The sequence below is a fragment of the Bos javanicus genome, chromosome 2 (assembly GCF_032452875.1).
Source record: "Bos javanicus breed banteng chromosome 2, ARS-OSU_banteng_1.0, whole genome shotgun sequence".
In the NCBI taxonomy this organism is placed as follows: Eukaryota; Metazoa; Chordata; class Mammalia; order Artiodactyla; family Bovidae; genus Bos; species Bos javanicus.
The window spans coordinates 36,246,978-36,262,474 of NC_083869.1; the positions used below are offsets into that span (position 1 = coordinate 36,246,978).

Genomic DNA, 15,497 nt, shown 5'->3' on the forward strand with positions numbered 1-15,497 from the left:
AATCCATAATCGTTTTGACTTGTATATCTAGTTGATTCTCAACATTTACGGAAGTCTTGTTCTATAAAGTCTGCTCACACCCTGCATTAGAAGATGCTGAGTATTGCTCCTAGGGGAAACACAGGGTTAGGTTCCTGTGAATCTCTGGTCACTTTTTCACCACTGAGCAATAACTTTTGTTTTCTGCATGTTCATGTTTAAAGATGTCTTATTTAATATATGTTGTTGATTTGTTAGCATTGAAATCACAACCAAGAGCACTGTAACTCATGTCAGAACAAAGCTCACACACGTATTTTCCCCATAAGACACATCACAGTCTTCCTGCACTTGGCAATACCAGAGAACATTTCAGCACTGCATTGGGGGACAACTCTAAACAACAAAACCATCCAAAAGCACAAAAATGCAAACACACATGTCACCAAATAGACCCTGAAAAGAATATTTCTCTACAGTGTGGGTGATGAAGCAAGAAGTCAGAGTCTTATTTGACCTCCCCTGGAAACATGCATGTCAAGGGACTCAGTTTCTTTGTACACTCATTCATGTACATGAATGACTGAAGAAGTTCCCAAAGGATTGATTTGGGGGTCACAAATACATTTTAGCAATATGAATTTTCAAAGATATGGAATCTGTGAATAATGAGAATTGACTATATACCTCAGACAGATGAATTTGGTGAAAAAGAGCCAAATTCTGAAAGCTGCATCAGCTCTTTGTATGCTGACAAGGCAGACTCTTGAACTTGCTAAGCTGCTTGTGTAAGTCAACCAGCTCTTTCCATGTAGCACCCCGCAACCTCATTGGTGGCTACTTCTTTTTGTCTCTGTGGTTCTCCACCAGTGTTTCTCAACCTTTGGAATGCATCAGGAAGACTTGGTTCAACACAGGTCTCTCAACCCACTCCTACCAGTTCTGACTTAGCAGGTCTGTAGTCACACCCCAGATTTTGCATTTATAGCAAGTTCCCATGTGATGCTCATGCTGCTAAGTCCAAGGACCACACTTTGAGAAACTGCTGTACATTATTAGCTCCACTTCACAAAAGAAAACCCAAAACTCAGAAGCATTGAGTACTTGCTCAAAATCTCATGTACAACTACTAGCTGGCTTTCAGAATAAAATGTTACTGGGTCAGCAATTTCTGTTCTACTGTGATGTCTTTAGGGCAGATCTCATCCAAACATGGCATTTTCCCCAAATGTTAACTGTCTTTAGTAGTGGCTTTACCCCAGGTTGGCCCACATGGTCTGTTCTATCACAACAAAGTTGGGCTCTAGAATCGAGAGACTCAGTCTGATTTTCAGGCCCTGGGCAGGCAGGACTGAGCATAAGAAGAAGACAGATTCCTCTCTTAGTCTTGCTACAGGATGACATCCTTGATGACAATTTAAGCTATCAGAATACAAAAGAATTGTTGTCATCATGTAAACTTAATGGTGGGCTTTGGTTGAGAGACAATAGAAGGAAGTGACTACATACAAGGAGCATCTGATCACCTGATTATCTGTTTTTTCTGAACCAATGCAAGACACACAACAAGCTCTTTGTGTTAGCTAATGTGACCCATTTGGAAGGGGTGGGTAGGAGATGATAAAACAACCTTAACAGTGAGACTCAGAGCCAAGTTACAGAGTCAGGCACTTTATGAAATGCATCTTCATGGAAGGAAATGCTGTTAGGCTATTACACCCATTCATTGTGTGTTGTATCACGTTTCTTCAAGAATATTTTACATCTTCCTTTTGCAGTAGTATTCCATACTTTTGTTTGCCTACATTTGGATTCAAGCACATTTTGCCGTTGACAAATGATGCTGAAAGATTCAACGAAATTGTGAAGAATCAGAAAATTTCTGCTAATATTGACACCCCAGAAGGTGGATTTGATGCAATTATGCAAGCTGCTGTGTGTAAGGTATGCTGAGGTTGAGCAGTGTTTCATTCTGTTAACCCAAATTTCATCTCTTGTGAACAAATCATTGAAAAGCTTAGCTAACTTTATCTTTCCTTTAGTCATCATATTTCTACAACAGATACTTTTCTTAAAACACACCATTTATTCCATCTTGTTGAAATGAGGATAATTTTTATGCCTCATGTTCAAATCATCTAATAAAATTGTAATACTGTTGGGGAAAATTGGTTAAAAGAATTTTAATATACTTATATATATTATATATTTATATTATATAATTTATATATTAAATATTATAATTCTCAAAGATCAAGATCAGGAATTTCCCTAGCATTCTAGTTAAGACTGTGTTCCCACTGCAGGGAGTGTGTGTTCGATCCCTGGTTGTGGAACTAAGATCCCACGTGCTGTGTGGTGCAGCCAGAAAAATTACAAAGATGTAGGTTGTATTCATTAGTTTTTGAACTAACCATGGTGAAAAAAAAATCAAATGTAGCAATTAATGAAAAAAGTAAAAATTCTCTGATTCACAGAGAGGGCAATGGCACCCCACTCCAGACTCTTGCTTGGAGAATCCCATGGACGGAGGAGTCTGGTGGGCTGCAGTCCATGGGGTCGTGAAGAGTCAGACACGACTGAGCGACTTCACTTTCACTTTTCACTTTCATGCATTGGAGAAGGAAATGGCAACCCACTCCAGTGTTCTTGCCTGGAGAAGCCCAGGGATGGCGGAGCCTGGTGGGCTGCCATCTATGGGGTCTCAGAGTTGGACGTGACTGAAGCGACTTGGCAGCAGCAGCTCTGATTCAGAATAAACTTCTACATATGATGAGCTAGCTATTGGTTTGAACCAACAAAATAAACATCAAAAGCCACAGTGTCTCTACAATAATGCTAGAATACCTCTCCTCCTTGACAATCAGACACATATCCATGCAAACAGTTCTCCTGTTTTCAGATGACTTTCATGGAAAATATCAGGAAACAGATAGGACTGAGGGTCCCAGAACATAGGAGGGCCAAGGAATTAGGGAAGGAAGGAAAAAGATAAGGTACGAGGGGATAACTGCAATGAAGTTTGTCCTACTAGTTTCTGGCGTAATGGTGGTGCTGTAGTTTAGTTACTAAGTCGTGTCTGACTCTTGTGACCCCCATGGACTGTAGCCCACCAGGCTCCTCTGTCCATGAGATTCTCCAGGCAAGAATACTGGAGTGGGGTGCCACTTTCTCCTCCGGGGGATCTTCCTGACCCAGGGATCGAACCTGCATCTCCTGCATTGCAGGCTGATTCTTTACTGCTGAGACACCAGAGAAGCTGACTAGTTCCTGGACAAATCTTAATTAAAGGGGAGAGCTATATGAAGAAACAGACAACAGACCATCTTAATTAGCAGTTAGCAGTACTCTGCAGTCGTACTTTGATAAGCAATTCTTATCCTTGTATTATGCTGATAATTTTTGGATGGTAACAGTAAAAAGAGAAATATGTCTTTTTTACTCAGAAAGAGAAATATTTCTTTTTCAGAGAAATGTGCCTACAGGTTGGGTGAAATCTTAGTAAAATAGGCTTACTTCAAGTCCATTCTGTATTGCATTCTTAACTAGTTTTGCTTCAGCTTGGATTTTGGATAATCTACAACCTCCCTCACTCCCTTCTCTCATTTTTCTGGTAAATTAAAAGCTGGACAGTAAAAATAATTAACTTTGTAAAAATCAAGATCAACTGGATACTGATTGTAGTGAAACCATTTTTTTCTGAAGCATAAATCATCTGAAAATGTAATCCAGGATAAAACAAATGTCACATAATTTCATTTTTAATACATTAATATTACCAACTCAGAATAGATGAAAAAGTCTAAAATAGACTGACTAGCAATATATTTTTTGATAATCTGAATGTGTCCAAGCATAAGTGATTCACTCTCAATAAATGCCTGCCTCTTTTCCATACAAGCCAAATGCTTCTTTATCATTGTAGGAAAAAATTGGCTGGCGGAATGATTCCCTCCATCTCCTGGTCTTTGTGAGTGACGCGGACTCTCATTTTGGAATGGACAGCAAACTGGCAGGCATCGTCATTCCTAACGATGGGCTCTGTCACTTGGACAGCAAGAATGAATACTCCATGTCAACAATCTTGGTATGTAACCTACACTCTACATACACTGTTTTCAGGGCTACAAGTAGGCAAATGAAGCAGCAATTGCTGTAACACACAGCAGAGTAACCCACACTTAGTAGAAGAAGTGTGCCTTTTCTGATTTGAGGTTAACAGATCGGCCTTTCTCAATTCTCCTCGCCTTTAGAGGTTCCCATAGGAGCACAGGAGGGTAGTGGGGATATGTGATAAGTTCAGATTTGCTATAGTACAAATGATCCCAGAACCTCCCTAATTTTTCAAAGAGCCAGAGGGCAGCAAAATGCAATACAGTCAGTTCATTCTGTTTGAACCACAGCCCTAGAAAGGAAGGCTCAGCCTAACCCTAGGAGTGATGGTCCCAGAGTCATGTTCCCTCAATAATTCCATGTTTTCATGGACCCTGGGCCCCTTGGGAAATCACTAATCAGGTGCTGCTTGACCAGTACTTATTAAATTTGGCTTATTTTTATAATTTAAAAAAATGCTGGTGACATTTAAAAAAAAACTTGACTTTTGCAAAACAAGGTAAAAATTTCAGAGCTCTTTTGATGTATATGATCTGATTTGATCCTCACCAGAACCCTGTGTGTCTAATTGCTTCCCTTGAACAGACCATGAGGCTGCCATGCTGCTGCACATGTTATTCCCTCTGTCTGAAATGCCCTTTCCCCCAAGGCTGCTGAGAAACTCTTACTGATCTGTTAAAACCCAGCTCCATCATGACTTCTCTGGGGAAGGGGGAGGTCCTTGTTTGACTTCTGCTGGGCACCAAAGCAATTATCTCTCCCAAGGTCTTGTACACAGAGGGCTTCTTGGCCATCACTAGATGGAAATGTGTTTGCTGGTATCAGCCTTTAGCATGCATCCTCAGTGCCAAAACTGGTTTACTATCCCTATTTCCTGACAGCACAGTGCTTGGAACATGCTAAAATACAATTGAATTATGGAGTAGTAACCTGGAAAAGGTCATACTATCCCCATTTAATACTTGGTATGAAATGGTACAGAGAATTTAAGTGACTACTTAAAATGACAGTGCTACAGAGGTGTATGTAGGACATAGAAAGAAAAAGGAAAGAGAATGCAGAATTTTAATATCAGGTTGGAAAAACCATTTTCTAAAAAACTTTTAGTGAGATAGCATATAGAAATGCTTACTATAGTATCAGCAATTAGTTTTTTAAAATCTGATGGTTCATTTGGCTTAAAGCTCAACATTCAGAAAACGAAGATCATGGCATCCAGTCCCATCACTTCATGGCAAATAAAAGGGGAAACAGTGGAAACAGTGGCTGACTTTATTTTTTTGGGCTCCAAAATCACTGCGGATGAAATTAATTTCATGACTTCAGCCATGAAATTAAAAGATGCTTACTCCTTGGAAGGAAAGTTATGACCAACCTAGAGCATATTTAAAAGCAGAGACATTACTTTGCCAACAAAGGTCTATCTAGTCAAGGCTATGGTTTTTCCAGTAGTCATGTATGGATGTGAGAGTTGGACTATAAAGAAAGCTGAGCACTGAAGAATTGATGCTTTTGAACTGTGGTGTTGGAGAAGACTCTTGAGAGTCCCTTGGACTGCAAGGAGATCCAACCAGTCCATCCTAAAGGAGATCAGTTCTGGGTGTTCATTGGAAGGACTGATGTTGAAGCTGAAACTCCAATACTTTGGCCACCTGATGCGAAGAGCTGACTCATTGGAAAAGACCCTGATGCTGGGAAAGATTGAGGGCAGGAGGAGAAGGGGACGACAGAGGATGAGACGGTGGGATGGCATCACCGACTCAATGGACATGAGTTTGTGTAAATTCCGGGAGTTGGTGATGGACAGGGAGGCCTGGTGTGCTGCGGTTCATGGGGTCGCAAAGAGTCGGACATGACTGAGAGATTGAACTGAACTTAACTGAATGGTTCATAAATTACCTGCTACCGTTTCTTGACCTAAATCTCTAAACTTCAACATGGATGTTTCTACCTAACTTTTGATCAATGTGCTTAGTCTCAGTCGTGTCCAACTCTTTACGACAGCATGGACTGTAGCCCACCAGGCTCCTCTGTCCATGGGGATTCTCCATGCAAGAATACTGGAGTGGGTTGCTTTGCCCTCCCTCCAGGGGACTTCCCAACTCAGGGATTGAACCCAGGTTTCCCACATTTGAGGCAGTTTCTTTACCATCTGAGTCACCAGGGAAGCCCAAATTTTGATCAGTAGCATTCGTCAAATTTATATATGTTTTAATCATATAGGTTGTCCTTCCATATTATAAGGTCAGTGAGGGTAGCCACATTTTTGTATTTTGGCCAAAGAGGGGGAAGAAACTGAGAAATGGGTATTTTTCTTGTTACTTTTTTCTTGCAAATATTCAAATGCCCCATAATAGACATCTCAGAAAACACAGGATCACAGAAGCAAATAGTGACTGTTACCTGATATGACCTTCTCCTCTAATACCTGTTCAAGTCATTCTTGCTAAGTAAGCTGCTACAATGCACAGAGCCGTGGGCTAGTTCTTTGCCTGTAACATAGTCCCCAGGGCCTTGGAGCACCTCCTATGCACTCAACGCTGGGCCAGCCTCCTGGGGCCTCAAAATAACAAGACATGATCCCAGGCCTTGAGGAACTTACAATGTATTTGTGGGAGTTAAACCAGCATATCTGGACCAAATAGAAAATCATATTCACCTGCCTACGGAGGGCTACATGGTGCCATCCTGGCTACACAGGCACAGTGGTTGGATGGTGGAAGAATATATGGAGATAAGGAGAAACCAGCACCAGAAGAATTCAGGCTTAAGGGTGAAGGATACTTAATGTTTGGGCAATTGAAACTCAGAGGAGGCTGAGAATGTCAGACTCAGGAAGCTTTATACTATCTGGATTCTACTGATATCCTGTAATAAACAAAATCCAAATGGGATAGAAAGTATGCATTACACAGCCAGATCTGCAGTTAGGTAATTGACCTGAGTATCTTAGGCAAAATTATACTTTTCTCTCAACTTGAATGAAAAACACATTAGAAAAATATTCCTGAAGTGCTGAGAATATATGCAGCGAGCACATTCACGTATAAGAAGGCCTATTTGTCAGTGTTCCTGTACTTGAGCTGTCTACAGTCATAACCGACACAGTATTCTTAGTTGACTTGTTTGCAGACCACTCTCTAATGTGAGTTTCCCTTTTGTATATTATCTACATTTGGAGTCAGGCCAGGCAAATGGGCTTCATGTTTTCTAGTCTTGGAAAGTAAAGGTCATCTGCCAATATGATAATGAATGACTTTATTTTTTAAACCGCTCATATCACTCAGGAATGAATGCCTCAATGAAATAGAAGTAAACTGAGTACAATGTGCTTTCAATTGTCCTGTAAAAATAATTGCAGCATCCCATAAAACCAGTTTGTGACATCAAAAAGAACAAACCAGAGAAGTGCACAGGAACATCTCAAGTCAGAGGGGTTTAGGAATTGCAGTGCGTCCTTCCTCCACAGGCTCGCCCTTGCTCAACCCTCATCCCGCCCCATCCAATTCCAGTCAGAGCCGCAGGAGTCACGCTGGTCACATTCATCATAGTCTAACAGCTCCTCCCTCAGTTCTAACCTCCCCAACAATGTGAGCCTGCTGGCAAGTGGCACTTAGAGAAGACATGCATCTCTACCCTTGAAAAGATGACACACTAAAGTCTTTAAATAAATTTAGTGATCTCCTTGGAAGTGACAGAGCATAATACTCCACATTGACAGGCACTGACTCTAAGGAATTAAATGGACTTACAAGATCTGGGAAACAATTAATAAGCCAATTAAGAAAGTAATGCTAATTGTGTATTTGTTTACTTGGCATGATAAACACAATAATGCCTGTGAGAACTGAAATGCCAAACTCAGTAAGATATTTCTGAAAGAAATATCCCTTTATTTCATATACTTTTGTTAAGAAGATACTTAAAATCTATGTGTTAAATTTTAGGAATATCCAACAATTGGACAACTCATTGATAAACTGGTGCAAAATAACGTGTTACTGATCTTTGCTGTAACCCAAGAACAAGTTCACTTGTATGAGGTAAGCAAACAATTTGGGAAATTCCTTCAGGGAGATTATTTGACATGAAACTTTAACTCTGAGTTTAATACATGGGAGACCATTAGATAATTATTAACACATACCAGATATACTGGACACTGGCAAAGTGGATTCAGATACTGTTTGCAATTTAAATTATAAACACAGAGGTACAGCAAGGAGTTGGGGACAGATACGATGGGAAGAGGAAGAGAGAGTTAAGGAAATGAAAAGTTGGAAGACAGTACGAATTAGCCTAGTTAAATAGAATTACCTATCTAATGGAAAATCAACCTATCTTTCCTTGAACTTTTCATCTGATGAGGAAAGCGTTAACAGAAGGCAGGGAAAATTATGAGAATGGGAGGAGAATTGACTTAAACTCTCTGACATTTGCAAATTCAATGTATAGAAAATACACAAATGGAGAGATATAAGTTAAACTATTGAGACATGAAAAGTGGAAAGAAAAAGCTTGTTAAACTGGGCCCCAAAATAATTTCTCCTTTAAAGTATCTGGATTTGCAGTTCAAATTTTTGCATGGAAACACCAATGGCAGAAAAGGAATTGTTTCACTAAAACACATACTAGAAAATGCAAATGTTTTCTGTGGTCTCTTTCCAGCCTTAGAAAAACGATATGCCAAAATGCTATGCATTGGGGTATTAGCAAATGATTTATTCCTAATGCACAGTTTGACAGAGAAGTAGGAACATCTTTAGTCTGAGTCCTAGAACAAGTAGAGAAAATAGGTGTCCGTAACACTGCTTGTACCTTCTATGCAGAAGCTTCAAATACTCCTAAATTCAAAGTCTGATCTCCCATTCCTTTGAAAGGGCCTCTTAACTTGCTTGATAACTTCACAGAGCTCAGGAAATGCTGAGATTATTTCACAGAGGCTTTGATTAAATGCCACTCACTGCTAAGGACGATGCAGCCAACTTCCACCAGGTTCTGTAGAAAGGATCCACGAGGAGATCCTATCTTGCATTTTTAATGAGAGGAGGGCTTTGTACGCCAGGTGAGACTGCCTTCTGCTGAAAACCAAGGAAGTCCCTTGCAATCAAGCTACATACTCGAGGGCTTTGTTCTACTCAAAGACTATGTGGGTTCACCTGATCTGGGCATTTTCTTAAGGCTTTTTAGTATGCGATACTTGTTTCCAGTGGTTTTAAGTAGTAAAGTTGCGGTAAATGTTTTTTTTTAAACTCCAAATACAATAGTGAGTCTATTCTACCTTTGATTCCTAAAGCTAGAGTGGGAGGACTCTGGGGGTCACCACACTTTTCCCAAAGTTGAGCTTCTGTTTAGAAAGAGGAGGGGGAGTTGCACTATGTTCTTAAAAGGGGGATCTGGGAAACACAATTGATAATCATGAGCACAGACCCCCATAACTCACTTTGGTAATAGTCTTTAAGACTCAGAACTCATTTAAATGCCTCCTCAAGATTGCCATTAAAAAGACACAGCAAGATGAAAAATAACGGTGGCAAAACAGAATCTGTTGGATTTAAACAGGTTGCATCCACCATTCCCCAGTTGCAAAGGAAATGATCATTTCCAAAGAAAACACCAGATTAGAGCCTGCCTCTAATATAACAGCAGGACGTTTATTTTGCCTGCCTACTAATCTCATTACGAGGTGAATTTATGTTCCATTGTGATCTGTGGTTTTTACCATCTAGGCTCCACTAAATTCAGAGGGACATTTTCAGGGAGCCATGCAGGGGACAGTCAGCAGCCCATTCTGTGACTCTAACCCTTTCATTATTTTGTTTTTATTTTGATGGACTCATCATTTCCTCTTCAGGTAGTAGGCTGCAGCCTGATCTAAAGATAATGACAGCGACCCTGCACTTCCCTGAAGGCTTCACACAGCATGAAAATGCTGATCTCTTGTTTTATTGATAATGAATACTGAAAATAGACTAATAATGACTTGGGTTGCCTTTCCATTTAAATCTCTTAGAAGGAGCCCTATGTGTGCAGGAGCCCTGCATGACCTGATGTTTGGATAGCTGTGAATCACGGAAAAATTAAACCAGAGATAGGATAAATAAAAGAGCTAAGTGGTTGGATCTAATGAAAATTCCGGGAGGCAATCTGTTTGCCCTTGTTGTGTTCAGCATAGTTGTGTGCACATACACCCCAGGAAGGGGCTGGGTCAGGTTCAGTGGCACCCGTCTTGCAGAAAATAAAGATTTGTGTTGCCTATTCATGGAACGCAGGGGAAAAAATGGCTGTTTTTTCGATGATTTGCGTAAGGTGCTTTGGACTGCCCAGGTGTGTAGTACCACTGCACTTTGTGGGAACAGTGATGAGCAAACAGTGGGAAGGTAAAGTAAGCAGTTTTGTCTTCAGATCAGTATGACTGCAGTGTGCACCCAGACTCCAGCAAACAGATGATTTAGAACAAACTTATTATTATGAATAGTTTCCTCTTTGTCCAATTACAGGGTTCAAAAGATAATGATAGATAACAGACTGAGCAGTAGGTAGTATATTACATTCTACTGCTAAATACCATTTTGAATCAGGATTCAATTACTCAAGCTTTAAAAAAAATTTTTTTTATCACCTCTGTTGATTTCAAATATTTACTGTTAATTTACATCAATTTAGCATCAGGCTACTAAACTCCAACTACCTAATTTGACTAGTCTTTCCTTCCTAATGAGATATTGAGAGAAAAGCAATTAAATTAGCATTTTTGACCACATTGTCAAATCCTGTTATTAATCACGTGGAATTATTTGCAAGACTCATTGTCTTTCAAAACATCTACCTCTGGCCGGAGAAGATGAGTTTTATAGTGCTAATTGTTATTATATATAACTATATGACCTGGTATTTATGATGTAATGTTGAAAAAGCACTTAGAAAGTAAACAAGATGTATTGGTAAAAGAAGCTTTCAGTTTACCCACTAATATCTGAGGCCACTAATTGACGTCCTTGTGGTTATTAGGACAGAGTGATGTGTTTAAAGGGTCTCCCCAGTGGCTCAGCAGTAAGCAATCCACCTGCAATGCAGGAGATGTGGGTTCGATCCCTGGGTCAGGAAGATTCCCTGGAGGAGGAAATGGCAACCCACTGCAGTATTCTCGCATGGAGAATCCCATGGACGGAGGAGCCTGCCACCATGGGGTGGCAAACAGCTGGACACGACTGAATGACTAAACACACATGATGTGTCTAAAGCAGGAGGACAGGGACCCAAACAGGTTGTTTTACCACCAAGAGACCCTTCCCTCTGCAGGTAAAAAAGCCATCTATAATTAACTCTGTAAAGAGCAGAGTGGATCTTACCCATCTTTCTGTTTAGGCCAATTTCTCAATACAAAGTAGATTCTCAGTAAATATTTGTTGAATGAATTTTTTTCAAAAAAAAAAACTGCAATGCAAGCACTTCATCTTATCTCAAATAGAGTCAAAATTTCTAAATAGGAATGTGACGTTTTGTGTGACAAATGTCTGTCAAGGTCAAGGGAACCCATGTACAAGAGCAGGTAGGAGTGCCTGACCCATCACTATGGTGATCTGTGGCTCTGGCTATTCTTTCTCCATCCTTCCACTTTGGATCCAGGTGGTACCAGAGAGGGGAAGGAACACTCTGTTGTCAGTCTTGGGACCACCTTGTAGAATAAGCTCCAGAGCCTTCTTGCATGTGTGCTAAGTCACTTCAGTTGTGTCTGACTCTTTGTGATTCCACGGACTGTAGCCCACCAGGCTGCTCTGTCCATGAGATTCTCCAGGCAAGAACAGTGGAGTGGGTTGCCATTTTCTTCTCCAGGGGATCTTTCTGACCCAGGAATTGAACTCGAGTGTCTTAAATCTCTTGCGTTGGCGGGTGGGTTCTTTACCATTAGTACCACCTGGGAAGCCCCACCCCATCCCCCCAGCTTTCTTACTAGTCTATGAAAGGAAACCCCCTGAATGATTAACCACTTGATAGTCATTAATCTTAAAACAAGATGAAAGATGCTGCAGTATGCTATGAGCCTGATATTTCAGAAGTATGGCTTCTGGTTTTTTTTTTTTATTTAATTTTATTTTTAAACTTTACATAATTGTATTAGTTTTGCCAAATATCAAAATGAATCCACCACAGGTATACATGTGTTCCCCATCCTGAACCCTCCTCCCTCCTCCCTCCCCATACCATCCCTCTGGGTCGTCCCAGTGTACTAGCCCCAAGCATCCAGTATTGTGCATCGAACCTGGACTGGCAAGCTTCAGTTTTTCAGGAACCAAAAACCCAGTTTTAATTTCACTCTTCTTTCTTCTTTTTCCTCATCTTTTGAGTGTTTCACCACAGTAAGGGACTTTAAAGGAGGCAGAGAAATTAGGGAGGGAGATAAAACAAAAATTGACCCTTTGCCATTTGTTAGCCTCGGACACGACTGAGCGACTTCACTTTCACTTTTCACTTTCATGCACTGGAGAAGGAAATGGCAACCCACTCCAGTGTTCTTGCCTGGAGAATCCCAGGGATGGGAGAGCCTGGTGGCTGCTGTCTGTGGGGTCGCACAGAGTCGGACACGACTGAAGTGACTTAGCGGCTGCAGCAGAAGCAGCAGCCTGTTCTATCATTGTTTGGTTTTATAACATCCTCTGCTGAAAAAGATCAAAACAAATTTACTCCAATTAAAATCCCTATATCACTAGCCTCAGTTTTTAATTAAATAAAAACACTGGACCAGATGACCTCCAGCTTTGGCAGTCAATGACTCTGTACCTGGAGATGGGGGGATCACCACAAATTCCAATGATTTACACACAGATCAAGTACAGCTAATTGTAACATGGCTAATTTCAGTGACTGGTCTAAAACATTGTTCTTTATCTATCAACCCCATCCTGTAATGGGATATTCCAACTTTATGCTTTTAGTAAAAATATAATCATCTAGGAATTAAAAAGATAACTTTCTGAATTATGAGTTGATAAATTGCTCTTAATTCAAGGGTAATAGAAAAGGATCTTGATTTCTCTTTGTTCAACGATGCGGGCGTGCATGCTCAGTCGCTTCAGTTGTGCCTGACTCTTTATGACCCTGTGGACTATAGCCTTCCCGGCTCCTCTGTCCATGGGATTCTCCAGGCAAGAATACTGGAGTGGGTTACCATGCGCTTCTCCAGGGGATCTTCCCGACCCAGAGATCTAACCCAGGTCTCCTGCATTAGCAGTTGGGTTCTTCATCACTAGCACCACTAGCCCTTGTTTGAAGGTACCTGGGAATAAAGACAAAGGAGAGCCAGTTGCCCACACTTTCCTCATTAATTAACACCCCCTCAGAGAGGGAATATTTGGAAATAAAAACTCATGTCCTTGGATTATCAGGGTAAATTGGATAGAAGTATTTTCCAGATTAATTAATAAGACAGAAACATGAAAAATCATCAGTAGTTACCCCCTAGATTACATAGAGTAATTTTCTTCTGAAGAACTCAAAGACTCATAATCCAGAAAAGAAAAAAAAAAAAACACAGAAAAAAAGATACAGATTGAAAACCAAGGTTTTAATGAGATGCCCTCTTAGGCCCATCCATATAGAAATAAGGGATTTCGTCAATACAAGATCTAAATATATCAAAAGTACACAATACCCAGAATGTCTAACATTAAGAGAGCTGACATGCTATTGACCATAGTCATTCATCAAACATCCAGGATCCCAGCCAGGGTTGGTGACTAGAAAGAAAAAGACACAATGCCTGCCTCAAAAAGCCCCATAGAACATTAACAAACTCATAAGCCAATTATTTACCTAAAGAACACAACATTTTAGAGACCCCCAAGGGAGAGTTTTTCTGAGGGGGCAGAGTTTCACATCAGTCAGTGTTTTTAACTCTTTCCTAGTCACCATTTTTGTTAGGAGGGACAGCAAATTGATTGGCAATCATAAAACTACCTTTGATGCTAAGGGTACCATTGGAACTGAGGGCCAGAGAGGATCAGTAACTATGACCATGAGAATAAATGAGAAGGTTTGCTGAGGGCTTATTAGGTGGCTGCTGTGGTTAAGTACTTTAACTCACTGTATTATTTAATCTCCTTTTTACTGCTATGTTCTGTGTGCTATGCCTTGTCACTCAGTCACATCTGACTCTTTGCAACCCCGTGGACTGTAGCCCACCAGGCTCCTCTGTCCGTGGGGTTTCTCCAAGCAAGAATACAGAAGTGGGTTGCCATCCCTCCTCCAGGGTATCTTCCCAACCCAGGGATCAAACCCAGGTCTCCCAAATTGCAGGTGGATTCTTTACTGCCTGAGCCACCAGGGAAACCCAAGAATACTAGAGTGGGTAGCCTATCCCTTCTACAGGGGAACTTCTTGACCCAGGAATCAAACCGGGGTCTCCTGAATTGCAGGTGGATTCTTTACCAGCTGAGCTACCTAGGAAATCTCTTTTTATTGCTATAGCACCCAAAATAATTCAAAAGCAAGCTGCATGTGAGAGCCAGGATTTGAACCCAGAGAATCTGAGTCAGCCCCAACCACTGAGGTAAGTCACAATTGAACCTGGGTTTTTGCAGCGAAAGAGCACACCCATTCCTAGCTATCAGGCCAGGAGAGGAGCAGCTGTTCCACACAGTAAACGACTTTGAAAGTCACTGAACTGTAAGAGCACAGAGCACAAGGAGATGGCAGAGCATTTCCTGCAAACGGCAGAGATCTTCCAGGCCAGGGAACACTGGATTTTACTTACCGTTGCTGTTAACTTAGACAAACAGAGCAATCTGCAAACGTGTGGGCTTGAAAAGAGAGCACATTTGGATTCTGCCTTGTGTGTTATTTAAGCTCTGAGCAGTAAGAATGGATACCACAGCTAGAGTTTATGCCATTGGCCACCCCACCAAAAACACCTAGTCTCTAAGGTGACCACTATCAAGGTCCTGGCCTGATGGGGAAAGCAGACGCGTGGTCTGACGCAGGTTGTACGTCTGTTATGACGATACCCTTCAAGTACATGGAAATACAGAGTAACACAAGGAACACCCACATACCTACTGGCCAGCCTTCTTCAGTCTTGACATTTTGCCACTCTATTTGCTTCAGATATCTTACAGAAATAAAACACTTCAGGGGGCTTCCCAGGTTACACAGTGGTAAAGAATCTGCCTGCCAACGTAGGAGACACAGGAGATGCAGGTTCGATCCCTGGGTCAGGAAGATCCCCCAAAGGAGGAAACAGCAACCCACTCCAGTATTCTTGCCTGGGAAATCCTCTGTCCTTGGGATATAGCAGTGGGCTATAGTCCATGGGGTTGCAAAGAATCAGACAAGACTGGGCCCCTGAGTGCACACACACAAAACATTCCAGACCCAGTTGCCTGCTGTGTAATTACTACCTCTGACGC

The 15,497-nt window shown here is 41.1% G+C and overlaps 1 protein-coding gene across 4 annotated transcripts in view; it reads left to right on the top strand.

Moving 5' to 3' along the window:
• Positions 1 to 15,497, top strand: part of ITGB6 (integrin subunit beta 6) — a 149,752-nt gene that overhangs the window by 70,404 nt on the left and 63,851 nt on the right. For all 4 annotated transcript variants that reach the window (XM_061396154.1, XM_061396164.1, XM_061396132.1 and 1 more), the window contains 3 exons: positions 1,758 to 1,923; positions 3,905 to 4,066; positions 8,040 to 8,135. In XM_061396154.1, coding sequence (XP_061252138.1) covers positions 1,758 to 1,923; positions 3,905 to 4,066; positions 8,040 to 8,135 — 424 coding nt within the window. The remainder of the gene's footprint in view (positions 1 to 1,757; positions 1,924 to 3,904; positions 4,067 to 8,039; positions 8,136 to 15,497) is intronic.